The sequence below is a fragment of the Pleurodeles waltl genome, chromosome 12, assembly GCF_031143425.1.
Source record: "Pleurodeles waltl isolate 20211129_DDA chromosome 12, aPleWal1.hap1.20221129, whole genome shotgun sequence".
Lineage (NCBI taxonomy): Eukaryota > Metazoa > Chordata > Amphibia > Caudata > Salamandridae > Pleurodeles > Pleurodeles waltl.
In genome coordinates, this window is record NC_090451.1 from 539812363 (window position 1) to 539838625 (window position 26263).

The window sequence follows — 26263 nt, forward strand, 5'->3', positions numbered from 1 at the left end:
CATGCTTCTTTAAGACTATTCATACATTCCTGTGGTAGTTGTAAATACCCAAATTCTATGACCTAAGGAGTCATATCGCTAGGTTGAGTGATTTGGGATCTGGGTGTCTTATTTGACCCTGAGTTTGTGTTAGGTCTGGTCGATTGGGGAGCTTCTGATGTGGAACTACGGAGAGATCCAAGAGTGTTGTGAACCACGGTTGACGTGCCCATGTAGGAGTAACCAGTATCATCATGCAGGAAGATTGTTTGAGCTCCCGAACCAGAAAAGGAATGAGGGGGGGAAAGTGTAAACAAATATCCCTGACTAACTCATTCACAGACCATTGCCTTTGGACTGAAGGTGTGGATACCTGGAGGCGCAGTTTTGGCATTTTGTGTTTTGAGGTGTTGCAAATAGGTCTACATGAGGTGTTGCCCACTTTTGAAAGTACTGGTGGAGGACTTGTGGGTGGAGTTCCCATTTGTGGCCTTGTTGCTGAATCCTGCTAAGCAGGTCTGCAAAGTGATTGTCTGTCCCTGGGAGTTATTGTGTCACTACATGAATGTGGTGATAAATTTCCCATTTCCATATTGTTTGTGCAATATGGGATAGATGATGAGATTGTGTTCCCCCCCCAACCCCGATTTTGAAGAGAGTACTTGGCAGTCATGTTGAATATTCATATCAACACTACCTTGTGTTGCAATTGTGGAAGGAACACTTTCATTGCTAGGAAGACTGGACTCTCCTTGTGTTTTCTAGCAAGGACATTGTATAGAAAATCCTCTTCTATTGTATCCGTGTGCATGTGGACATTATGAACTGCTGCTCCCTAGTTATAACCTGTTGATATAAGGTGGAATCCTCAGGTGGTGAATGTCTGAGCTGGGTAGAGATTCAGATCGTTAGGTGTAATAGGATCCGGATGATATGTATCCCATGAGTCTGTATCATCTTAAGTATCTCCCATATCATGAGCCCCACCAGGTGTACAATTAGGTGACGAATGCTGTGGAGAAGTAGGTGAAGGTGGAGAAGGTTGAGTGACAAAAGCAGCATTTTCTTTTGTAGTCTTTTTTGGAGGAGGAGAGTCAAGCGCCTCGTGAAAGGTCAATTTCCTCTTTAAAGGGGGAGGAGGTGATGTTATAATCCATCCTGTTCCCTCTTGAATCTGAGGTCGGCGCTGACAAGTGTCCATAATTTCTAAAATTGGCTACACTGGTGAAGGGGTAGCTGGAGAGTGTTTGGAATCTGAAGAGATCTTTACGATTTTCGGTTCCAAAGTTTTTTGTGTAGGGGATATTTTTGATGCCGAAACTGTGGATGGCTGTTTTTTCTTCTTTGGTGCTGAAGCGGTGGCAACCGAAATGGTCAGCACCAATGCGCCATGCATTTTCGGTCATGTCAGAGCCGAAGTAGAGGTGCCTGAGATTGATGCCGAAGATTTATCTTTGGCTTTTTCCAGTGCCGAGCAGGAAGGCGGGTCATCCGCATGAGTTTCTCAGCTCAGACCATGGCTGGAAGGCAGTGGCGGGCCGGTAACTCCTTTTGATGTAGTTTTGTCCGAGGATGAAGGGGTCTTTTCTACTAACGGTTTGCGCCAACTGCAACGGCTGACTCTCGATGTCAGATTGTACATCGGAGTCAGAGTCATCAATGGAGAAGGCCAGTTCTTGCTCAAGCTACTCCTGTGCATGCTTCTAGCCAAAGATGTCCGGTGTGTCGTCTGGAGTACAAGACGCCATTTCCATCCAATCTCGGAGTGTCTTTTTTAATTGAAAAGAAAATCACACTTCAAAGGTCTGCTCATTGTGGTCGGGGAAGAGACACACATTACACACATGGTGATGGTCGGTGTGTGGAAATTTGGAGTGGCATCGAGGGCAAAACCAAAATGGAGTTCATTCCTTTAGGGCTGCATATTTAAATGCCACGTAGAGGAGGTAGGCAAGAAGAGGGCCAGAGAGGACTGCGTCTGCCCGGAAGGGCTGGAAATCAATCCTTGGTGTAAGTTGGAACCAAAGACAGAGTATGGAAGAATATGCGATCGAAACAATACTGACGGTGATAGAAAGATGGAGAGAATACTGTTTTAAACTGTAATGAGCTGAGAACCTGGAGCGAGAGGGACACACACCCGAACCTGACAGCGGAGGAAAACAATCTGACAAAAAACTTGATGCCCATGCGCAGTACTAACGAGAGGAGAAGTCACTAGATCCCGGGACTCAAAGAACTTCTTTGAAGAAAAACAAGTTGTACCACTCCAAACCCAACACTAAATGGCAAGCTTATGCACAGTATGTGTATCTACAGCCACACATCCCATCAAACTAAGGGTTACCTTCTAGTGTACAGGATAGCCTAGACAATATAGTGGCATTAGAAGCCAAGCCTTGGGGAGAGATACAAGAACACATAATCCATGCTTGCAAGACAAAGAAGAAGCAAAGAAAGAAATAGGAGGTGACAGAAAAAAACATCAACTAAGTTAGTACAGCAGAAGCTGGCAAAGAAAGAAGCAATAGAAGGAACTAAAGTGTCAGCCACCACTCAGATGACTGCAATGTCTGTAGGATCGGTCCCACGGATCGAGGCGAAATAGAGGAGGTAGGATAGGTCCTCAGGGATTGGATCAGGAATATCATTATAGTCAGAGGTACAGACATTTTATTAGAGATTGCAGAACTAAGAGATGGGATGAGCAAAATGGAAGGGTAGGAGCTTACAACCAGCTAAGGAATTCAGTGGTACAGTCACAACTAAATCCCTCAGGCACCATCACAAAATATGCAGCCACCCGTAATACCTCAAGCACAACAGGTGCTGCCTCAGCAAAACTACCAAACACCCCCAAACAGTGTCTCCATCTGAAAGTGGACAGGGAGGTGTAGTGGTGAGAGGAGGGAATCCTTTTTAGTTGAATTCTGTGGGAGGATATACACAATGAAGGGATGCCCACAGAGTATTTCTATGTGTCCAGTATTGTCAGTGATGCCCAGGCCAGATGAGAAACCCACTGTCACAGTAGCTATCAATGACAACATGTATGCATTCCTCCATTACTGGAGCAACTAGGTCCTATATTAAAGAGGGGGACCTTCTGATTTCTAACAGATCAAAGGGCACACAGGGATTCCCTGGGGAAGAAATGAGGGTTACTTCCACTAAAACAGTTGAGATGGAAGTAGGAGGAAGATACATTGATGGCTGTTTACTGTTTTCTACAGCTGCCCCAGAAAACTTATTAAGAAGAGATCTTAAGCCAAATTAAATAGGACTATCCCTTTTGAATTTGAATGTACCATGATTTGTGCTACCCCTGGAGTTACACCTCCCAGGGTGATAGCATTAATAATAGATTCCACTACTGGAGATCTAATCAGAGCACGACCTGCTGATACGGAGGCATTTATAATAGTGATGTATAGAATTATAGCAGAGACACCAGAGGTAATGAGAAAAGAGGTTCAGTTTCCTAAAGAATTCCTTTTTCGACAACAAGGGCAAGACTCTTGGATGCCTAATGCTGAGCGAATATTGCAAATATAGGCTTTGGAGGTGACACCAACCTATGATGCTCTGATAGCTCTTGTCTTATATGCATGTATTGTCTGCATTGAGCCAGGAAAATGGTTAGAGAAATATTGGACAACCAACTGTTTTGTGATGACAATACTAAGAAAACAGGTGCAATTTTTCATAATGACATACCACTGCAGACAGTGTTGGACATAAGGACATCCACACCAGGTAGAGCTTTTGACTCTGTTAAGGAAGTATATCTGTTCCAAGTCCCAGACACTTTATGGACTAGGGGCCCTCATGATGTAGGCCTTATTGTACTGCTCCACCATTCAACATTACATAAAAGGAAGGTGCTATCATACCTAGAGTGAGACAGTAATCTCTTTCTAGAGAAGCAAATGAGGGCATCGCCCCTACTATACAGGAGTTGCTAGAGCCACAAGTAATTTACCCTGGAGGGTCTCCTTGTAACACCTTGATTTACCTGGTTAAGAGTCTAAACGTAACACCTGGTAGATGTTTTAAGACCTGCGCCCGAACTATGTAGTAGTAGTGGAATTTCCAATTGTTCATGATCAGTCTATCATTCTGACAAATATTTTTCAGGATGCTAATGATTTTTTTCCATATTGATCTGAAGAATGCCTTCTTTCATTTTTAGCATCCCTATCCATCTAGACAGCCACGTTTTGAAAGCGGTCTCCTATTGCAGGACTCAGTATTTGTGCTTCTGTCTGCCCCAAGGGTAGTGTGAATCCTCTAGCATTTTTAACAAAGTGGTAAGAAATGACTTGTCAAATTTTCAGTGACAACCCATTGTTGCAATAGGTCAATGACATAGTGATTTGTAGTCTTACCACCAGCAGTGTAGAAAATACACTATATCTGTCCTAGTCACTCTTGCACAAAGATGATACCAAGTAGAGAAAGACTATAAAACTTATTGTCAGAAGGAAGTCCATTATTTAGGACAATTATCAGCAGCTTCTGGTCAACGAGTAACCCCTGAAAGAGCAGCATCTATCTATCTATGCAGAGCATGTAGTATTTGGTATTATTCTGAAGGCTAAGACTACTTAACTACACAAAATGTCAGGATATGAGGTGGTACTGTCACTACTATATTTGAAGGTTGTGAAGTCTCATACAGTGAATCCTGCGACATTCTTAGCCCATCCAGTATTAGACTATGGGGATGTGCATGACTGTGCAACTTACATTCGTAGTTAATCTAGTCAAGCAACTATATCGAATAGCATTGTCTATTTTGCTGATGGTTCTTCTACTATTGACCAGGATACAGGAATTGGACACAGGTGCAACAGTAGTCAGAGCACAATAGCGTGGCTCTTGTTATACACTCCATATAGTAGAGCAGTTGCCATTAACAGAACATTATTCTGCGCAAGCAGCAGAAATATTAGCATTATTAGCAGCTCTTAATCAAGGAGCAGAGCAGAAGTTTTTGCAATTTACTCCTGTATACCCGGTTGCCACCAAATTGGGGTAGAATCTGCTGCACTGTGATTTTGCAAGCTTCAGTATTGTGTGGTTTTGTATACAAGATGCGGTCTGTGAAACAGCAAATTGAGTCAGTCTGCCTGTGTAAGGAGGGTTGATCTCCCTGTCATGACAGTTGAGCTGTCTTTACAAATCCAAAGAGGAGTCTGTCTTTTCTCCATTTTCTAAGTTTTTGAATTGCTCTGCAACAGGGGAATGGTCAGACAGCCCCCTCGCCAATATCAGAACGGCATGTACGTGGTGGCAGTCCTGCGTGGGAATGAGACGGTAGTCAAGATAGAAGAAGGATCTCTGCACTCTCAAACAGAAGGTGTAGCAATGTTCCTTGGGATGGTGTGCCCAACACACGTCAATAAGGGACATGTTATGCAGGAAAGTAGAGAGGAGGGTCAGGCCATCTCCCGCCACAATCGAGGTGGAAGAGTGATCTAGGCCACGGTCCCTAACCCCATTAAGGCCTTCCCTGAAAATTCACAGGGCTGCGGGGAGCCCCGTAAGGAGGCAGCTTAGTGTTCACAGTCGGAGGTGAGGGGCAGGGGAACGTAGACACAAACAAGAGAAACTGAGGACCCCTGAAGGGTGCTAGTCGGCACTAAAAAGCATCCCTTGGCATCACGTCACACCCTGGACATCATCAGAGGAATATTTCGACAGATCAAAGCGACAACATCCTTCAGCCCTAGTCCAACCTCGAGTGGAACACCTGCGAATACCCGCTATGAGCCAGGAAGGGGCAGTGATTGCTCATAAGGTGTGTTTCCTGGAGCAATAATATGTCAAGGTTAAATTTGAGGGCTGCCTTCAAGACAGCGCCTTTCAAATTTGTTTAGCGTGCTGTTAACGTTCCACAAGAGGATGCTAAGTCTCCCCAGGAGAGTATATTTCCATGAGTCAGTAGTAATTTGCCCAAGGTGGTAGCTGATCAAGTGATGATGCACGTCTTCTAGGTGCATGTCGACTGTGACTGCTAATTGAATGTGTCTAGCTGCACCAAAGCCAGGTCAAAACAACCCCAACCCCTCCCCAACTCTCACCCCATACTTCAACAACTAGAAGAACCTCTTGTGATGCAGCTAGGGACAGTAGCCAACTGGGCTAACCTGAGATATGTTTCACTTCCTGAAAGTATCTGGTCTGCTGTTGGACCTTTATGGCGTAGTATGGGAAGTTAATTACCGGGGAGGATTGAAACATCGGGGACTCAAGTCTTGTGCGCCACCTGGAGGATTGCATCTCAATCCATATAATTAAGAACCCAGGCTATGAAGGGGAGAGACAGGAGAGCCCACAGGAGGTTTTGTGGTTAGTGCTTTGTGTGCCCACTGAAGCAGGTTGACACCTCCATGGCCGGCAACCAGCTCTTGAGCCATTCATAGATGAACGAAGTTCGTGTGGTCCCCTCCAAGGCCCTCAGAGATGTCCACAATGCGCAAGTTATTGCAACATGATCTTTCATCTGCATCCTCCACCTCGGCCTCCAGGTGACAGATCAAACGTCGTAGTAAGGAGAGGTGGAATTAATGCAAATTGACCATCTCCTCTGTTTCAGAGACTCTGCCCTCCAGTTCTGTGACCCGGTCTACTGACTTTCTGTCGTTCTTGTTAGGCAATGGGACAGGTCTACTTTCCGCGTCCCCAATTTGCACACTATGGTTTTCTTGAGGTCGTCTGCAGGATGGAGGACATTTGTAGCCCCTCCAGGCACATCTCCTCCACCCGCAGTGCCAAAATCCTGAGGAAGTGCTGTCTGCTCTTGTACTTATCAATCTTCTGCTGTGCTGTGGAGCTGGAGGGCTGGTCTCTGACCATGATGAGGTGGGTGGGGCAAAAATCCAGTACTGGAAATCAGGAATTGCAGTATATGCCCTGCGCTGCCGGATCAGCCATGTCCTCAGCTGGCTCCAGCAGGGGGGCTATCAGAGAAACAGGGGGTCACCCCTTGCCACATAGGAATCTCCTCGCCAGTTTCTGTCCACGCTGGACCTCCCCTCCACAGCCAGGATCAATGCAGGGCAGATGCGTCGAAGACTCCCATGGATCTCACCTCCCTACAGGTGTGCCCAGGCAGCTATGAAACCATCAGCTCAAGCCAGGCATGCCTCTCCAGGTTGATTGTCACAGGGGTCAGGCAGTGGGTGCTGCTTAACTCAGCAGTGCAGACAATCAGGCCAGCTCTGCCAGAACAATTAGGCCTCCATGGCACAGTGAGCATCCACAGGGCAGAAGGTGGGGGGGGGGGGGGGGGGGCACTAGGGTCGCCACCCAGCACCAGCTCCAGGACCAATAGGCTGCCACCTGGGATCGCAGAAGGAGGAGGGAAAGAGGAAGGAAAAGTACAGTTACTCACCTCTTCAGGCCTCCAGGGATCCCCTTCCCCTCTCCAGTGGCAGCGCCGAGGGGTGAGAAGGGCAAAGGGCAATTTAAGGCCCTGCAGCTCTCCTCCGAGGGGTAAGTCTGTGCGTTGGAACCGGTCAGAGTTCCTCAGGCCCAACTGCTCACCTACATGTGCCAGGCCAAGAGTCAGGCAGCAGCTGTTGAGGCTGACGTCACTGACTGTTGTCTACACGGCCCCAAATCGCTGGGTCCCAGGCCACAGCGAAAAGGTCCATACTCCCAGCAGGACGGGCCCGGGAATAGTATTGGGCCTACTGCCCCTGTCACAGCTTTCAGAAGGGCCACATCACTACAGACAATGGTGCCACCAGCGATGTGGCAGCAGTCTTGTCCTGGCCCCCAGCTAACAAGGTGAGTCCCTTGGGCGCGACTCAAGTGAATGCATCCCGTCCCACCAACGGTGGATGTCTTCACCAGTCTCCCACCATGGCCACCTCATCTCTGTGCTGGGTCTTGGAAGTTACAGACAGGTGCCTCTTCGGTGCTGCAAACATGGTATCAACCCAGGCTGGATCGCTGCTGATCATTTGTGTGATGTAGCGGAGCTCTCTTACAGAGCGTCCGCCATTGCTGGCCTCCAAGCCACACTATCTATATATATCTATATCTATATATATATCTATATATATATATATATCTATATATATATGATTTTATAACTTAAGGTCTGGAATAATGAAACTGCTTAAAGAATTCACTGTGAGTTGCTGGCTTTGCTTTTTCTTCCCGTTTATATAACCTGTTGGGAGTGCGCTTTCACATGAGGACAACTTCGTTTTTGATATATATATATATATATATATGGAAAATGTCACTTACCCAGTGTACATCTGTTCGTGGCATGAGACGCTGCAGATTCACGTGCTGTGCACATCCCGCCATCTAGTGTTGGGCTCGGAGTGTTACAAGTTGTTTTTCTTTGAAGAAGTCTTTTCGAGTCACAAGATCGAGGGACTCCTCCCCTTTTGGCTCCATTGCGCATGGGCGTCTACTCCATCTTAGATTGTTTTCCCCGCTGAGGGTGAGGTAGGAGTTGTGTATATAGTAATAGTGCCCATGCAATGGAGTAAATATGTATGTATATAATGTGGTTAAAAGTGATATATTTACAAATGTTCAAGACCAATTTTTCTCAACTTAAAACGGCTACAGGCTCCCGGGGAGGTGGGAGGGCGCATGTGAATCTGCAGCGTCTCATGCCACGAACAGATGTACACTGGGTAAGTGACATTTTCCGTTCGATGGCATGTGTAGCTGCAGATACACATGCTGTGCATAGACTAGTAAGCAGTTATCTCCCCAAAAGCGGTGGTTCAGCCTGTAGGAGTCGAAGTTGTTTGAAATAAAGCCCGTAATACTGCTTGTCCTACTGTGGCTTGCTGTGTTGTTAACACATCCACGCAGTAATGCTTGGTAAATGTATGAGGCATAGACTATGTGGCCGCCTCACAGATTTCAGTCATTGGTATATTTCCTAGAAAGGCCATGGTAGCACCTTTCTTTCTAGTTGAGTGTGCCTTTGGTGTAATAGGCAGTTCTCTTTTTGCTTTTATGTAACAGGTTTGAATACATTTAACTATCCAACTGGCAATGCCTTGTTTGGATATTGGACTCCCTGTATGAAGTTTTTGGAAAGCAACAAACAATTGCTTTGTTTTGCGAATTTGTTTTGTTCTATCAATGTAGTACATTAGTGCCCTCTTGATGTCTAATGTATGTAACGCTCTCTCAGCTACAGAATCTGGTTCTGGAAAGAACACTGGGAGTTCCACTGTTTGATTTAAGTGGAACGGTGATATGACCTTAGGTAAGAATTTAGGATTTGTTTGTAGAACTACTTTATGCTTGTGTATTTGAATAAAGGGTTCTTGTATGGTAAAGGCTTGTATTTCACTTACTCTTCTTAGAGATGTGATAGCTATTAGAAATGCTACTTTCCATGTTAAGTATTGTATCTCACATGAGTGCATGGGTTCAAAAGGTGGACCCATGAGTCGTGTTAATACAATGTTGAGGTTCCACGAAGGAACTGGTGGTGCTCTTGGTGGAATAATTCTTTTCAGACCCTCCATAAATGCTTTTATGACTGGGACTCTGAATAATGAAGTTGAGTGCGTATTTTGCAGATAAGCTGAAATTGCAGTGAGATGTATTTTAATGGATGAAAAAGCTAACTTTGACTTTTGTAAGTGTAGTAGGTAGCTTACGATGTTTTTAGCAGATGCGTGTAATGGTTGAATTTGATTATTATGGCAGTAATAAACAAATCTTTTCCACTTATTTGCGTAGCAATGTCTTGTGGTTGGTTTTCTAGCTTGTTTTATGACCTCCATACATTCTTGTGTAAGGTCTAGGTGTCCGAATTCTAAGATTTCAGGAGCCAAATTGCTAGATTCAGCGATGCTGGATTTGGGTGTCTGATCTGTTGTGTGTGTTGAGTTAACAGATCTGGTCTGTTTGGCAGTTTGATATGAGGCACTACTGAGAGGTCTAGTAGTGTTGTGTACCAAGGTTGTCGTGCCCAAGTTGGTGCTATTAGTAAGAGTTTGAGTTTGTTTTGACTCAATTTGTTTACTAGATATAGAAGGAGTGGGAGAGGGGGAAAAGCGTATGCAAATATCCCTGACCAACTCATCCATAACGCATTGCCTTGAGAGTGAACCTGTGGGTACCTGGATGCGAAGTTTTGGCATTTTGTGTTTTCTTTTGTTGCAAATAGGTCTATTTGCGGTGTTTCTCATCTTTGGAAGTAAGTCTTTAGTATTTGGGGATGAATTTCCCATTCGTGGATCTGTTGGTGATCCCGAGAGAGATTGTCGGCTAACTGGTTTTGAATTCCTGGTATGAACTGCGCTATTAGGCGAATGTGGTTGTGAATCGCCCAATGCCATATTTTCTGTGCTAAGTGACACAACTGTGTCGAGTGTGTCCCTCCCTGTTTGTTCAGATAATACATTGTTGTCATGTTGTCTGTTTTGACAAGAATGTGTTTGTGGGTTATTATAGGTTGAAATGCTTTCAACGCTAGAAATACTGCTAGTAGGTCTAAGTGATTTATGTAAAGCGGTCTCCGCTGAGTGTCCCATTGTCCTTGGATGCTGTGTTGGTTGAGGTGTGCTCCCCACCCTATCATGGAAGCATCCGTTGTGATTACGTATTGAGGCACTGGGTCTTGAAAAGGCCGCCCTCTGTTTAAGTTTATAGTGTTCCACCATTGAAGCGAGGTGTATGTTTGGCGGTCTATCAACACTAGATCTTAACGTTGACCCTGTGCTTTTGACCATTGTGATGCTAGGCACTGTTGCAAGGGCCGCATGTGTAATCTTGCCTTTGGGACAATGGCTATGCATGAGGACATCATGCCTAGTAGCTTCATCACTAATTTTACCTGGAACTTTTGTTTTGGGTGCATGGCTTGTATTACGTTTTGGAATGCCTGTACCCTTTGTGGACTTGGAGTGGCAATCCCTTTTGTTGTGTTGGTTGTTGCTCCCAAGTACTGTTGTATTTGACACGGCTGTAGGTGTGATTTGTTGTAGTTGAGTGAGAAACCTAGCTTGTGAAGAGTTTCTATGACATACTTTGTGCGTTGTGAACACCGTTCTTGGCTAGGACCCACGTGTCTGTTGTTATTTCTTCCCAGTTTTTGTAAAAATTGGTTAGTCTCCCCCCCACTGGTGTTATGTGTTGGGGATTTGTGCCGATGAAGTCACTGTTTATTTTGCAGAGTTTTGGGACTCTGGAACTTCCCTCTATTTTTTGGTAATTGTCCCCCTCTGTATTGTCCCCGAAAACATCCCCTCTGATATTGACTCTGGTAAGTGGGTCTTGTTTGTGAGGTTGAGGGTTCTGTGCTCTGTCCCCGAAACCCCCCCTCTAAACTGTGATTTACGAAATGTGCCTCTGCTCTGTGGGGAGTAGAGTGCGCACATGGCTTTGACCGTATCTGTGTCCTTTTTAAGTTTTTCGATAGCAGTGTCCACCTCCGGCCCAAACAACTGCTGTCCGTTAAAGGGCAAATTCAGCACTGCTTGTTGAATTTCCGGCTTGAATCCTGAGGTGCGTAGCCATGCGTGTCTCCGTATGGTGACTGCTGTATTTACAGTCCTAGCAGCTGTGTCAGCTGCATCCATTGCTGACCGTATCTGATTGTTAGAGATACTCTGGCCTTCTTCCACAACTTGTTGTGCCCTCTTTTGGAACTCTTTGGGTAGGTGTTCTATGAAATGTTGCATTTCGTCCCAATGAGCCCTATCATATCTAGCCAGCAAGGCCTGTGAGTTGGCAATGCGCCATTGGTTGGCTGCCTGTGCCGCGACCCTTTTCCCCGCTGCGTCAAACTTGCGACTTTCCTTGTCTGGTGGTGGTGCATCTCCCGAGGTGTGTGAGTTCGCCCTTTTGCGAGCTGCCCCTACTACCACTGAGTCTGGTGTTAATTGCTGCGTGATGTACACAGGGTCTGTTGGTGGCGGTTTGTACTTTTTCTCCACCCTTGGAGTAATGGCCCTGCCTTTCACAGGCTCCTGAAACACTTGTTTTGAGTATTTCAGCATTCCCGGTAACATAGGGAGACTCTGGTACTGGCTATGTGTGGACGACAGTGTATTAAACAGAAAGTCATCTTCTATTGGTTCTGTGTGCAGGGTGACATTGTGAAACGCAGCTGCTCTTGACACCACCTGTGTGTAGGCAGTACTGTCCTCAGGTGGTGACGGTCTCGCCAGATAACAGTCTGGACTGTTATCTGATACAGGCGCATCATAAAGATCCCATGCGTCAGGATCATCCTGACTCATTCCTGTATGAGTCGGAGACTGCATCATTGGTGGAGTGGCTACCGTTGATGGTTGTGGTGAGCGTTGTGGAGATGGTGGCGGAGTTATTTGCTTTGACACCTTTGCTTGTGGTTGCTTGTCTTTCTCTTGGAAGGCAAGTTTCCTTTTAATTCGGATTGGAGGGAGAGTACTTATTTTTCCTGTGTCCTTCTGAATGAGGAGCCTCCTTTGAGTGTAATCTGGCTCCCCCGCCTCTAGCTTCTGCCCGAATCTGTGTCCTTGCATCTGTGAGGACAGGCCCTGTTCCTCTGTGTAGGAACTTGGTTTCGGTTCCGAGGCCGGATGTTTCGGATGGAAACCTTTTCGACCGTCTTTTTCGGCTCTGAAGACACTTTTTTGCCTTACGGTGTACCGATCTCTCGGTGCCGACTCATTTCGGTGCTGCCCTCTCAGTGTCGAGATTGCGCTGACCCAGTGTCGAGTCTGTTCTTTGCCGGTATCTCGACCAGTCAGATGACTTCGACACATGCGTGCCCTTTTTCGGTGCCGATGGTCGGTCACCTAATTTTCGGGTTAAGCCATGGCCTGTTGGCGGGGGCGTCCCCTGGGCTTTAGTGAATTTTCCATGAGTTTTGGGCAGTGACGTCTTACTCACGGTTCTCGGCGTCTGTTCGGGATCGACCTCGTCCGAGTCCGACTCCGCAATGGAGAAGGTTTCTTCTTCTTCCAAGTGTTGTTGTCCTGCCGGCACCAACGCCATTTGTAGTCTTCTTGCACTTCGGTCTCTTAGCGTTTTCCTCGACCAAAACGCTCGACAGGCCTCACAGGTATCCTCTTTGTGTTCGGGAGACAAACACAAATTACAGACCAGATGCTGATCTGTGTAAGGATACTTGTTGTGACATTCGGGGCAGAAGCGGAATGGGGTCCATTCCATTAGCCTTGAAGACGCACGAGGTCGGGCCGACCAGGCCCCGCCGGGGAATCGAAAACCCCAAAGGGCCACCGGAGCTCTTCAAATTTCGGTGTGGATCTGTTGTAACTAACCCGATACCGAACGCAAACAATACCGTCAAATTTTACGAGATTTAACTAACTTTCCGAACCGAAACGCGGAGCGAAGAGGAACACGTCCGAACCAGATGGCGGAAAGAAAACAATCTAAGATGGAGTCGACGCTCATGCGCAATGGAGCCGAAAGGGGAGGAGTCCCTCGATCTTGTGACTCGAAAAGACTTCTTCGAAGAAAAACAACTTGTAACACTCCGAGCCCAACACTAGATGGCGGGATGTGCACAGCATGTGTATCTGCAGCTAGTCAGGGTGATACAACCATTAGTACATGTAGACCAGAATTGCTTTACACCAGAGATGAGCACAAAGGATTGTTTATGTGACTGACTACATAGTGCCGCTGCCTTGTGGTTATGAGACCATGAGAAGGCAAGTGACATGGCTTATTGGCCCTTCCTGGCCCCGTGCTCTGGAAAATGAATATTGACCCTCTATTGACTGCATACGTCACAGCCTTTTAAGATGCTCTGAATGCACACCAAAGTAAATGAGGTGCTATCATTCCCATTCCTCCTTGACCAAGACACCAGGATTGCCCCTCGTTTCCTCTTTGCCCTTATCATTGAGCCCCTTGCTGAACTGATTAGGAGGGATGCACAGACTGAAGAATTTTCCTGGTCAATCTGGACAAAGGAGAGGGTATCTTACACAAAGAAGATATCTTGCTTTTTATTCAGGGCCCACAAAACTCACTGTGGAGGCTATCACAATGTTACAAGTGTACAGACACACGTTGGGGCCGACAGTAATTTGGAGCAAGTCTACTTAAGTACAAGTACAAGGCACTCCGCCACAGTAGCTCATTCACACCTACCTATAAATAGCCGATTACCATTTTCAATACCTTGGCATGACCATAACTTGAGAACAATAGAAGACTTTAGACTCAATATTGCCCCCATAAAGCAGCACTCCCGTAAATAATTTAAAGCATGGTCTTCATTAACATCTTCCTATATGTGCTGCAGAACTACAGTTTCATTCTCTGCCTAAATTATTTTCAGAGTTGCAATCATCAGTCACAAAATACTTGTAGGCAGGAAAATTACCTAGAGTATTCCACCAAAAATGTAGCCTTGCCACATATGAAGGTGGCCTGGAAATCCCTGCACTCAGGCTCTACTACTGGCCAGCAAAACTAGTACTTATTGGTGACTTGCTGTTTGAGATGGACACAATTCTAATTCTGCCTGGTGTCTAGAGTTGGACACCTTTGAAAAACTATTAGCAGTATGCTTGCTACATGCCCGCCACTCCAGCAATTCACAAGAACCCTAATTTTGTGATGGCATGAGGCCCAAAACACATCAAATGGCTGGACAAACTTACTAACCAGAGTACGTTGTGGGCTGGAATTAGGTTGGCTCAACTGGAACAGGTGCCTGGATTCAGGACCTGGAACCTTATTGGCAGTTCTCACTTTGGGGATGTGCGGGAAAAGAATAATTAAATCCTTCAAAAACTGGCGAGAAACTTTGAGCTGCATAAGTCTCTCTTTTTTTTAATACTCTCAGCTGTATTAAGCTCCTGCTGCACACTATGATAACGAGGGGCTAACCCACCCAGTCTTTAACCTGCTTGAACTACAGCTGATTGCAGTGCTACTGGGTCGAAAAGATATTTCTAGGCTATACAGATCACTGCTGTTTAACTCCCCAAACTCACTTGTGGGGACAAGTGCAGCCTGGGAACTGGATATGGAAGAATAGACGAAACCAATGGCAAGAAGCTAAGATGGCTGCCTATGGAGGTGGCCATCCTCTTTGAACTTAGGATCATCCAATTTAACTATTTCCAAAGAACCTACTACAGTCCAGAAAGAGTCTGGAAGTCAGGCTGAGCAATAAGCCTTGTATGCACAGGCTGTAATGACTGTGCACGTCCCTTTAACCATGTGATTTCAAACTGTTCACAATTAGTCCATCACCAATGTAGTGATACTAGGCATAGTGGAGGGATGAGCTACCTCAAGAAACCAGAGGACACAGGCACATATTTATTTTCTAGTGGCTTCTGAACGTTGCTGGTGGCAGAACATGCCTTCCCATCAGTGATGGGTCTATAGCAATGGACTAGTGCACAGCTGCAGAAAAAGTAATTTACAAAAGGAGGGGTGTTTAACTACAAGTATCAAAAGATTTTGGGCCCGTGGCTATCCAGTAACAGTTATCTGTAATGTAAGATGTGAAAATGCAGCTCATAATTTTGGTTATGCCAACCCTTACTTAATGTACCACATACTCAACAGCTTTGGTCGCCAGCCTTTTCAGGTCTTTGCCCAGGGAATATGGACATATTTTCCTTTCAACAGCTTTGAGTGATAATTTCCACAAGGCTAGTGTAATCAAAATTTACCTTCTTAGTACCAAAAAAACATGTTGGCTGTTACTGCCCTTTAAAGAAGCTATGAAATAACATTAAAAAAATAAAATAAAGTGAGTCAACAATTGCTCCCACTTTATAGATCTAACAAAACCCTCACCAAGGATATGTGAAATAAGTGGAACTGTGAAACTAGGTAGCATCTAATGCAGATTACATACATAGTAACACAATTCAATAATTTGATATCCAAAGGTGAGAGGACTAGAATTACATGCTATATAGCTGCTGTATATAGGACACACTTCCTAATGACACTTTTGCAAAAGATCATCATGTGCACAGCTATATACATTTTCAGTTTCATGTCAGTCAAACAGTACCTACACAGATCATCGCCAGAGCATGATTTCCCACTAGCAGTATAAAGGTGCAACATGCAGAGCATAAGACTACATTGAGGAACATGAATCATAGTTGAATAAATCCATTTTCCCAAACTGATTATGGAGCCATCTTTCAGAACAGTCATCTAGAAGAGGAGACCTGAGAGACCAGGCTGCTACTGGTACTTCTCACACTACTCAAAGGAAAATCATTTTAGTAAATTCAACTCCCGAGGTGTAAACAGACCATAGCCCACTGTGAGTATCTGCGTCACTTCCTATCCAACCCCTATCAGTGAGATCTTGAAATAGTAGCAGAAGCCCATGCATGATACCTCCTCACAAATGATCAAACAAACATCAACCAATAGGAAGGGAGGCAATGAAAAGGAAGCCCACTCCCTGTGCCCAGCACCCACCTAGTACACTCCCTTGCAAAACTGTTCTGCTGCCACATACCTGGTCTCTTGGTTACTTGTACTGCTGTGCTGTTGAGATTTTGTGGAGTCTGTGGAATTGGATTCTGAGTAATTAACTGAAGAAGGGGAGGATGACGAGGAAGAAGAGGATGATGAGCTAAGTCCTGGGTATCGAATGTGGCTTGGTTTGATTTTTGTGGTTGCAATGCCATTGCTACAGTTAGGACTGTCAACGCCTGAAAAAATGTGAAAAGGACATCAAATTAGAAACCACCTTAAAACAACACCCTTCTACATTACAGGAAAATGGCAGTCGTTGCTGTGTGAGAGCATAATCCAAAATTCACTGAAAGGTGAGTGTTGACTTTCCAGAGATCTAAAACATTCGCTTCATAAATCATTAGAAATTATATATTCTTTATAAATGTATTGTGAAATGTTCAATGAGGGAATCAGAAAACATCAGTTCTGGAATGAATTTATCCACGGGTGCCGTTCAAAACTCAAGAATTGTGTAGCAAAGAAACTGTATGCACCCATAACACCCAATGACAAAAGCATAATATATTTTGCAGATTTGAATTATGTATGGCTCCATTCTTGCTCATTACTGAGGCATTATACCCTGTGCTTGGTGCAGGCTAACTAAAATGAACATTCATTCTTCCTTCCTCTCCACTGTTTCCATGGTTTCACTCAATCTTTTGATAATGCAGCAAGCTGGTAGTGATATTAGGTTATTCACAGCACACTATCACAGGACCTTGGCATCTAAGACAGCGAGGTTGGAGGACGTAAGGAATGCACTATACCGGTCTTCCAGTTCCACCTTTTGCAATATTTTACTTAGAACTGTGGTGGACCTAGCCTCTCAGTTCGTAAGTAATCACTGCATAATTCTCATCTTCGGCATAGAACAAAATCTTTCCTAGCTAAGGTCAAGCATTGCTCCAGGTGGACAAGTTACTTACCTTTGGTAATGCCTTATCTGGTAGAGACTATATCTGGCTGCAGATTCCTTACCTTCTAATTATCCCAGGTTTCAGCCTGGATCTGGAAGATTTCATGAGAAGTACAGCTGCGAGCTGGTAGGTGGAGTCGATCGGTTCCACATCCGCCGTGGGCATCGTCTGCGCCAGACAGGGCATTGCAGGTCCTATAAAAACACCACCCAGGCGCGCTGACGCAATTTCTTTTCACAACTTTCCAAGTCAGAAGCGCAGAGCCATGAAGAACACCAACTACTGGTGCGCCAAAATGAAAGCTCTGAAAGTGGAGTCCCTGCCCCTAAGAAAACAGTTTGCAGAGCGGGGAGGCTGGGTAGGTTGGTAAGAGTTTGCAGCTAGATCTACAGCCACATGTACAAAGCATTCTTCTAGTCGCAAACAGATCGAGTCGCAGAATCGGCCCATTTGTGACTAGAAAAATGCTTTTTTGGAATGTACAAAGCCCAAACTGCGATTTGGTAACTTGTTACCAAATCTCAATTTGTGTTTCGCGATTCGGTATTAGGAAGGGGCGTGTTCAGGGCGTCCTTTCCTAATACCGAATCTAAATGGTATGTATGATTGTTTTGTGACTGTGAATTCAGTCACAAAACAATCGCAGTTAGCATCAATTTCAAATTGGTGCTAACCCATTCGCAAAGGGCAAGGGACCCCTTCCCCTTTGTGAATGCATGCAAACAAGTTTTTGAAGAGCAGGCAGTGGTCCCACGGATCACTGCCTACTCTTCAAAAATGAAACTGAAATGTTTCATTTGTTTTCTTTTTAAATGCAGCCTGTTTTCCTTTAAGGAAAACGGACTGCGTTTAAAAAAAAAAAAAATTTGCTTTATTTAAAAGCAATCACAGACATGGTGGTCTGCTGGGACCAGCAGACCACCATCCTTGTGATTTTTGCGATTCCCAGTGGGTTGCAAATTGCGACCCACCTCATTAATATTAATAAGGCAGGTCTATTTATGACCCACCGGGAATCGCAAAGGAAACTCAGTGGAGTTTCTCACATTTGGAATGGCAATTAGGGAATCGCAATTCCAAATATACGTACATGTGGCCCACAGTCTCCACCAGATGAAGCGTTACCAAAGGTATGTAACTTGTCCATCTGATAGAAACTTTTAGCTGCAGATTCCTTACCTCTGAAGAGATACACAAGCAATACCATCTCCAGAGGTGGGTCTGCGAACTAAGTTCATACTAGAAAGTCCTGCAGGACTGAACGGGGAAAGTGCCATCCCTACAGACCTGTCCATACAGTAGAGTTTGTTAAACATGTGAAGAGATGCCAACAGTGACAGTTGTCGAGGACTGGGCTCCACATGCTAATGCAGTGGTCTCAGCTTTAGCTTGAGTAGAATGAGTGTGTAAACCCTCAAGGAGTCGCTTTTTTAAAGTATGTAGCAGATCTTAATGTAGAACACAATCAATCTGAAGATAGTCCACTTCTGCACTTCTTTACCTTTCTTCTCACCCACATGCCCTTCAAAGGGGTGGTCATCCACACAAAACTCTTTTGTACAATCAAGGTAAAATGCGAAAGCTCTTTTTTGGTCCAGACGATGGAGTATCTCCTCTTCCTGAGAAGCATGTGGCGGTGCGCAAAAAGTAGGCAGGGACAGCTCAGATGAAAGGGAACATTTGAAAAAGAGCCAGGTGTGACTTCAACAAGTTTCTAGTGAATCCCAGCAAATGCAGGCGGTCTGCTGCAATCTGGAGGTGGGAGACAACAGCCTGGGGGTGAGCCCGCCTTCAACAGCAAGTCGTCAAGATAGAGGAATACTTAACATCACAGGGGCACTGGTAATGCCAAAGGGGAGCACGGAAAACAAAGTGCTCATGGTATAAAGTGAACCACAAGTATAGTCTGTGGGCAGACAGGACAGGGATATGAAAATAAATGTCCTGCAAGTGCAGTGCCACCATCCAGTGTCCTGAATCCGGGGCAGACAGAACCTGAGGCAATGTGAGCATCTTGAACTTCTTCTTGAGGAAGAGACTGAGGGACCAAAGGTCTAGGATAAGGTGGAGACCCTTGCTCTTTTTGGGAACCAGAAAGTAGCAGGAATACCAACCAGTCTACTTCTGGCAACGGAACTCTCGCTATGGCTCACTTGGACAAGTGTGCTGTAACTTCCTGGCACAGAAAAGAGAAATGGCTCTCCATCATCCGATTGTAGGATGTGGCATGGATGGAAAGGTAGTTTCAAGTGAGAGGGAGCAGCACTTTGGACTATCTGCAAAACCTAGCTGACGTAATTGATACCCAGCGGAGCTGGTGATGGCGAATCCTGCCGCCAACTGACCTATGGCAGGGGATAATGATACTAGGGAGGCTAATAGGCTGCTGCTGAAGGGAGGGTGTGCTGGGGGTGTGGGGGGGGGGGGGGGTGGCTAACGTAGGAGGGGAATGGGGTGGGGGGTTTCAGATGTATCCAGTCCGCTGGCCTCACCCAAGTCTTCACGCCAGTCCATTTCTTCATGGGGCTAGTATTCTAAAGGGTCCCGTGAACTCTCCCATTCATTACTAAAGCCTAGCCCATAGGAAAGATCTGAACGAGGTGGCACAACTCCTGCTGGCGCGGGAGTCAGCTTCGTATGACGCCCATCTGGCTCCGTGTCGGAGTCAGCAGTTACAATAGAGATGGTGGCGCCGGCAGGTGGATATGGGACCAGACACATTGATCGGTGTTGGGGTGGTACAACAGGTGTCAGTCCAGATCTAATACTGGATCCCTGGGAGCCCCACGATGCAGAGGTCAAAACCGGTCATGGGACCCAAAGGGGCCCCTTCGACACCGCAGGGCCCGAAGCCTAGTCCATAGGAAACAGCTCCTGCTGGTGCCGGGGTCGGCTTTGAACAACGCCCATCTGGCTCTATGTTGGAGTCAGCAATTACAATACAGATGGTGCCACCCGCAGGTGCATATGGCACTGGAAACATCAGTGACAGGATCAGCGTCTGGGTGGTACAACAGGCATCAGTCCAGGTCTAGGACTGTATCCCTCGAAGCCCCTCTGTTCAGAGCCAAAATGTAGGAAAATGGCTCCTTGTTACAGTAATCCCCCCACCCCCACACTTTTTGCCTGATATTAATGCGGACTTGACAGAGTGTGCTGGGACCCTGCTAAACAGGCCCCATCACCAGTGTTCTTTCACAAAAAATGTACCATTGTTTCCACAATTGGCACACCCACTGGCACACAGATAAATCCCTTATAAAATGTACCAGTGGTACCAAGGGCCCTGTGACCAGAGAAGGTCCCTAAGTGCTGCAGCATGTGTTGTGCCACCCTAAGGGACCCCTCATCTAACACATGCACACTGCCATTGCAGATTGTGTGTGTTGGTGGGGAGAAAAAGGCAAGGTCGACATGGCAATCCCCCCTCTAGCAGGCCCTAAGGCAGGGCGCACTATACCACAGGTGAGGGCATAGCTGCATGAGCAATATTCCCCTACAGTGACTAAGTCTATTCTTAGACATTGTAAGTACAGTGTGGCCATATTAAGTATATGGTCCGGGGGTTTGTCAAAACGAACTCGCACCATGAGTGAAAAATGCTCAACAAAAAGTTCTCTGTGCACCCTATGGACCCCTTGTGCACAAAAACACTAGATCGCCCCTCCATTGCATGCTTCATAACTGGAACTCAGGAGTCGAGCACTGTCTTGAGATATCTGAAACGTTCAGGGACTTGAATCTCACTGAAACCTGTCTCAATGATTCCTCATTTTTCTGCCTCTTCCACTACCCCCACTCTACCCAACTCCATTGTGGTGCTACTGAAGACCGACATGGTGGACGTCTAGCGTTCATTTACAGAAACCTGCTGAGCTACAGGCTCCTTTCCCCAAACTTCTTTCAATCTTTTTAGTGCATATCTCTGGAGGTCTACTTGTGCACTGTTCCCAACCTCACAATGAATGGTATTCATCTCCTCAAGGTAAAACACTTTTGTTGAAGGCTGCCCAAATAATCAGCTCCAACAGCATCTTCTTCTGTGGTGATTTCAATCTTTGCTGGGGTACAGAGAGCAACAAACAAATGTCACCTTCCACTTCTTCCTCAGAGACAAGGACCTTGGAAAACACTGCCAGAAACCCACCTGCTGCATGAGCTTTACTCCGAATCGGATGATATCCGGAGCTCACCACCTGAAAATGTGATCTTATCCCGGTAGACTGGTCCTGACCACCATCTCTTCCCTTTCAGAGTGTCCTTTACCTACATTAAAACTTTAGGTCAACCAAAGAAGGGAAAAATGTGAATTAGAGACGCAAGTAGCTTTAACTTCAATGTCCTTGCGGACATGGTTAACCCAAATCTCGTCTCTGCAGTTCTACAATTTGATATCAATGAAGACACAGACAAATTTAATGCCAGCATGAAATTCTTGATAGATCAAGTGCAGACCCAAGTCTTCTCTAACACGGTGCTCAAAAGACCTCTATGAAGAAACAAAGACTCTCAGAAAACTTGAGAAAGAATGGAGACAATCACCATCCCCTAGGAGTCTGGCTAGGCTGAGTTCTGTAAGAAAAAGCTACAAAGACAACATCTTTAGAGTCAAATCAGCATGTCAGGTCCCTCCTGGGCACTGCTAAGAACAGACCCAATCTCCTTTTTTTTAAATAATCAAACATGCTAACAACCCTTCTTCCAAAACCCCACCAAGTCCTCCGTGACTCAAAAATGTTGTGGAGTTTATTTGACAAAAAAAGTAAACGACATAAACATCTCCCTACTGGCAACCTTTGACAATAAAGCAGAGGAGAAGTTATACTGCAAAGTACAGCGTTCCTGGTCATCTTTCAGCCCAGTTACAGAGCTAGATCTACTAAGGTGAAACCTACAAACCATCCATATGACGTCATTGCTAGCTCCACCAGTAAAGACCTCTCCAAACAGCTACTACACCCTGGTCAACTCCTCCCTTGTACTGGTTATATCCCAGATGGTCTGCAAAAAAAAACAACAGACCCTAAAGGCCTTTACAACATCTGTCCAGTCTCCAGCCTTCTGTTCTAATGTGATTAAAAGTTGCATATCCTTCCAACTGTAGTCTCACACCAATGCAAGGAAGCTCCTTCACGATCTCCACTAGGTTACAGCAATGAGACCGCAATTCTGCGGATGGTTTACGATGCTGTCTGCAACCTTAACACTGGAAATTCTTGTTTTACTCCATCTCTCTGCGGCATCTGACACAGTTAACTACCATTTTCTGATAAATACTATGAAAAATGTAATGGGAATTGAAGGTGTCGCCTTTAACTGGTTCACCTCCTTTCTGATAAACCACTCAAGTAGTAAAATTGGGAGTTCTGGCTCACAGCCAGTTGGCCTACAACAAGAGACCCCCTCTCTCTCCCCCAATGCTTGTTTCTCTCTTTCATTCTATTCAATCAATCTCTATCTTGAGCTTCTATGTGTGACCCTTAGGAACTCAGAGATCCTTTTTCACCTGTACGCTGACAACATCCTCGCCTAGTGAGAATTCAATCATGGATGTTAAATCACCATCTTAAACTAAACCCTGAAAAAAAAATCTGGGTTAGATCTCCGAAGAACGCCAACTTATCTGTGCAAAACTGGATGGAGTGGCCTTGAGTGCCAACGGTCCACTGTTCAGAATGCCAAGTTACCTGGCTGAACCCTCAACAGCTGTTTCAAGCTCCAGAGCCATACTGCAACTATCACAAAAAGCACCCGTTTTAAGTAAGGATGCTATGGGGGGGATCAGGCAGCTTTTGCCACAACAGGACCTAAAACTCAGCGTACAGGCGTAGGTTCTTAACAGACTTAACTATAGGATTTCACTCCTCTTATGTATCCCCAAAGTTTACTTAGGCCAGTAAGGGCAATTTCACACACTGTGGCCTAGTTCATTACCAGTCACAAGAAATGTGGCTACATCTCTCCTGTGGGAAGCTGGCTCTCTATATTGTTCACTAAAATGAAGTACAATGTGGTGAGTCCAGTGGATCCCCAAAGGTTTGGATAGGTCTAATGCTCTCTTTGTGATAGTGTGGGTGAGCAGTTAGGCTTATCAAAGTGTCATGTTAAGCATTTGTTGTACTCACAGGCAATAAATGAGACACACTCAAAGAATAAATCAGAAACTAAACTAAAAAAAAATAACTGTCTTTTATATATGCTTTGAACCAAGAAACATCATTACAAGGTAAGCAGGTTTTACATTAAAAATACATTTCAGCTTCAAAAAAACAACAGTGCAATTTTCAGAGTCTACAATGTTAACCTATAGGAGGAAAACAAGAATGCAGTTTTGCAGATAAGTACACAACTTACAGATCCAATCTTCAGGGTTTCAGGTCAACACTAGACAAGGTTCAAATTGGTACCAAGAGTACATCCACAGAAGCACGGGGCGGCTGGGTGCAGAGGCCAAATACTGAGTTGAGTGCCTAATGTTAACCAATGGAGACTGGGGGTGAACGAAGATGCGCTGCTCACATCTGTGTAAACATGCAAAAGCAACAGATGATGGATGGAATGCAGAACAAATCAAACATTCACTCCCAGTCACAGATCTGGGTTTAATCCATCAGTTTTTTGCTTGCCCTACCATTCCAATTTGGACCCAGCAATATGCAAATCAGTCTTTACCCTGTTCCTCATGGGAACAGTCCAGCCCGAACTCTTAGGCCAGATCATACTGCATCCTGGGACCAGTGCACTTAGTGAGAGGGTTCCCAAGGGAGGCCCAATTCGTGGTGCAGCCCTCAGGGACCTTCCTTTAGTAACCTATGCCCTAGATACCAGGGGGACCATTTACTAGGGACTTACAGTGGTAGCTAAAGGTTTGCCAACTGGGAAGAATGACTGAAGTTTTGGGGGCAAGAGATCTGGCACTCGGAAATTGTTTAGCAGGGACCCAGTGCACGTTCAGTTGAAACTGCACCAGAAACCAAGCAAAAATCGTAAGAAAAAGGAGGGGGTGGGGGGGAGACCATGTCAAAAGAGGTCTTTCCTACAGCTCCTATCATATTATCCCTCCAGTGGCTGCCTACCGAGGCAATAGCCCAACTTGAAACTACCAGCAGCACACGCAAGGCATTGCACACCTCTTCATCTGCATCCCCAGCAGAAAAATTACAAACTTTAGGGGCAAAAATGGCTCCAAGAATTGCTCCCCCCGTCTCCAGGAGTCTCTAGCCTTCAAATAACAGCGATTTATGGATCATTCATTCTCCTGAAACGTCACAGGAATTTGGAACTTGTTCCCTATGACCCCCCCATATGACCACATGCCATGATATCTTCAAAAACGGTCTCACTGCTCTACTCTTTATAAGACACTTCAGTTAAATACTTTTTCTCCCACTCACTCTCGAATGTCTGCTTTTAATTTTTCCTATTTTGTATCCCGAATGTATCGCTGCATTTATTGTCTGGGAAGTGTACATGCTGCTAAAATTATCTTTAGTTTGCTTTTGATTATCTGCTTTTAATTCTTCCTAGGATGTATTTTTAATATACTTGTGAGGTAAACTCTTAACATTATACATTTTCAAAAAGGTTTAAATTCTCATATTGAGTAATGAGGTTGTGCTCCATCACCTCAAGCATGAAGCAATAAGCCTCAGATGATGGTAGCCAAACACCGCCTAAATGACATCTGTGCACAATAAACTGCATTGGTTCTCAGTATAAATGTGCGCCAACTTTTCACTTGTGGCTATAAATTAAAAGCGCAAAGAGTCTCAAAGGGGACCTTTGATGACATTGTCAGAATTACCAGAATGAGTCATGTTCAGCAAACCAAAACAGAGGACCTGGTTCCAGAGTCTACTGTGAAGTTCCTCAAGACAACTGCTGGCTGAAGGGCAGCCTTGCAACCGATCCAAAGGTAGGTGCTGCACTAATTGCATGTCATCACAGGGCCAGGCCTGAGCCAAGCACAGTTGTATTTGCCATTTAATTGGCTTCATTAAGAACTAGTGCTGTTCCATCCTTGATCAGGTATCCACAGGGTCTTCAAATAAGTGTGCTTGGTTATCGGCTATGACCCACAACCAAGCCGGGAACAAGAGAGCTTATTTGATGCTGTAGTCTCACACTACATTGTTGGAGCTTGAAAGTGATGCTCTATATCTTTGCAACACAAATGTGAAGTCCATGTATATCATCACGTCTGAGGAGTCAATGAAGACTGGGTCACACGCTCTAGCATTTTCTAAGATATAGTCACAATACCGAAAATTTAAGAGCCTGGCAGCTACTGTTCATGGGTAGCTCCTGGAGGGGGCATGCCCGGCTGGCATGTGATGGCTCCACTGACCTGCAAACATGGTCAATTAGCCCTCATGGGGTAATATCGCTGCAGAGTCATGCTACTAAATGGATGGTTTGTGCAAGTAGTAGGAGGTGGACTTCTTATGTATTAAATGAGTGCTTTTGGTTTGCAGCCCAATGTTGCTGCTCGGCAACTACATTATTCAGAACATTATGCTTGCTTAACATTGTTGTGGCTAGATGAACTGGAATTTTGGAAAGAAAAGGTAAGCTAGGAGGATGTAGATCAGGTTTTTAAAAAAAAAATTGGAGTATTTTATGTAGCATATTAAATACAACATTCAGTATGAAGTCCACAGTGCTCCCATTTTTGTTAAGAAAACATCAAAGACTCCACATGGTAGATTTTAGCTCGCAGAGACACAACTGGTCACCTTTACTCTTTTAAAAGTTGTTTTTGTTTCTTTTTAGTTTGTTGTTGTAAACAAACTATAATTACCAGTAGTAATTTTATGCTTGTAAATCCTGTTTTGGCAGGTTCCACCCATGACTTTAGGCCGGGGAGACAAGCGGGTCTGTGGATCGTAGTAACTTTACAC

General features: G+C 45.2%; 1 protein-coding gene across 1 annotated transcript in view; it reads right to left on the bottom strand.

Annotated features, from left to right (window-relative positions):
• The window catches only part of RANBP10 (RAN binding protein 10), a 557257-nt gene that overhangs the window by 165882 nt on the left and 365112 nt on the right, over positions 1–26263 (bottom strand). Inside the window, exon 10 of the mRNA XM_069217570.1 lies at positions 16442–16637. Coding sequence (XP_069073671.1) covers positions 16442–16637 — 196 coding nt within the window. The remainder of the gene's footprint in view (positions 1–16441; positions 16638–26263) is intronic.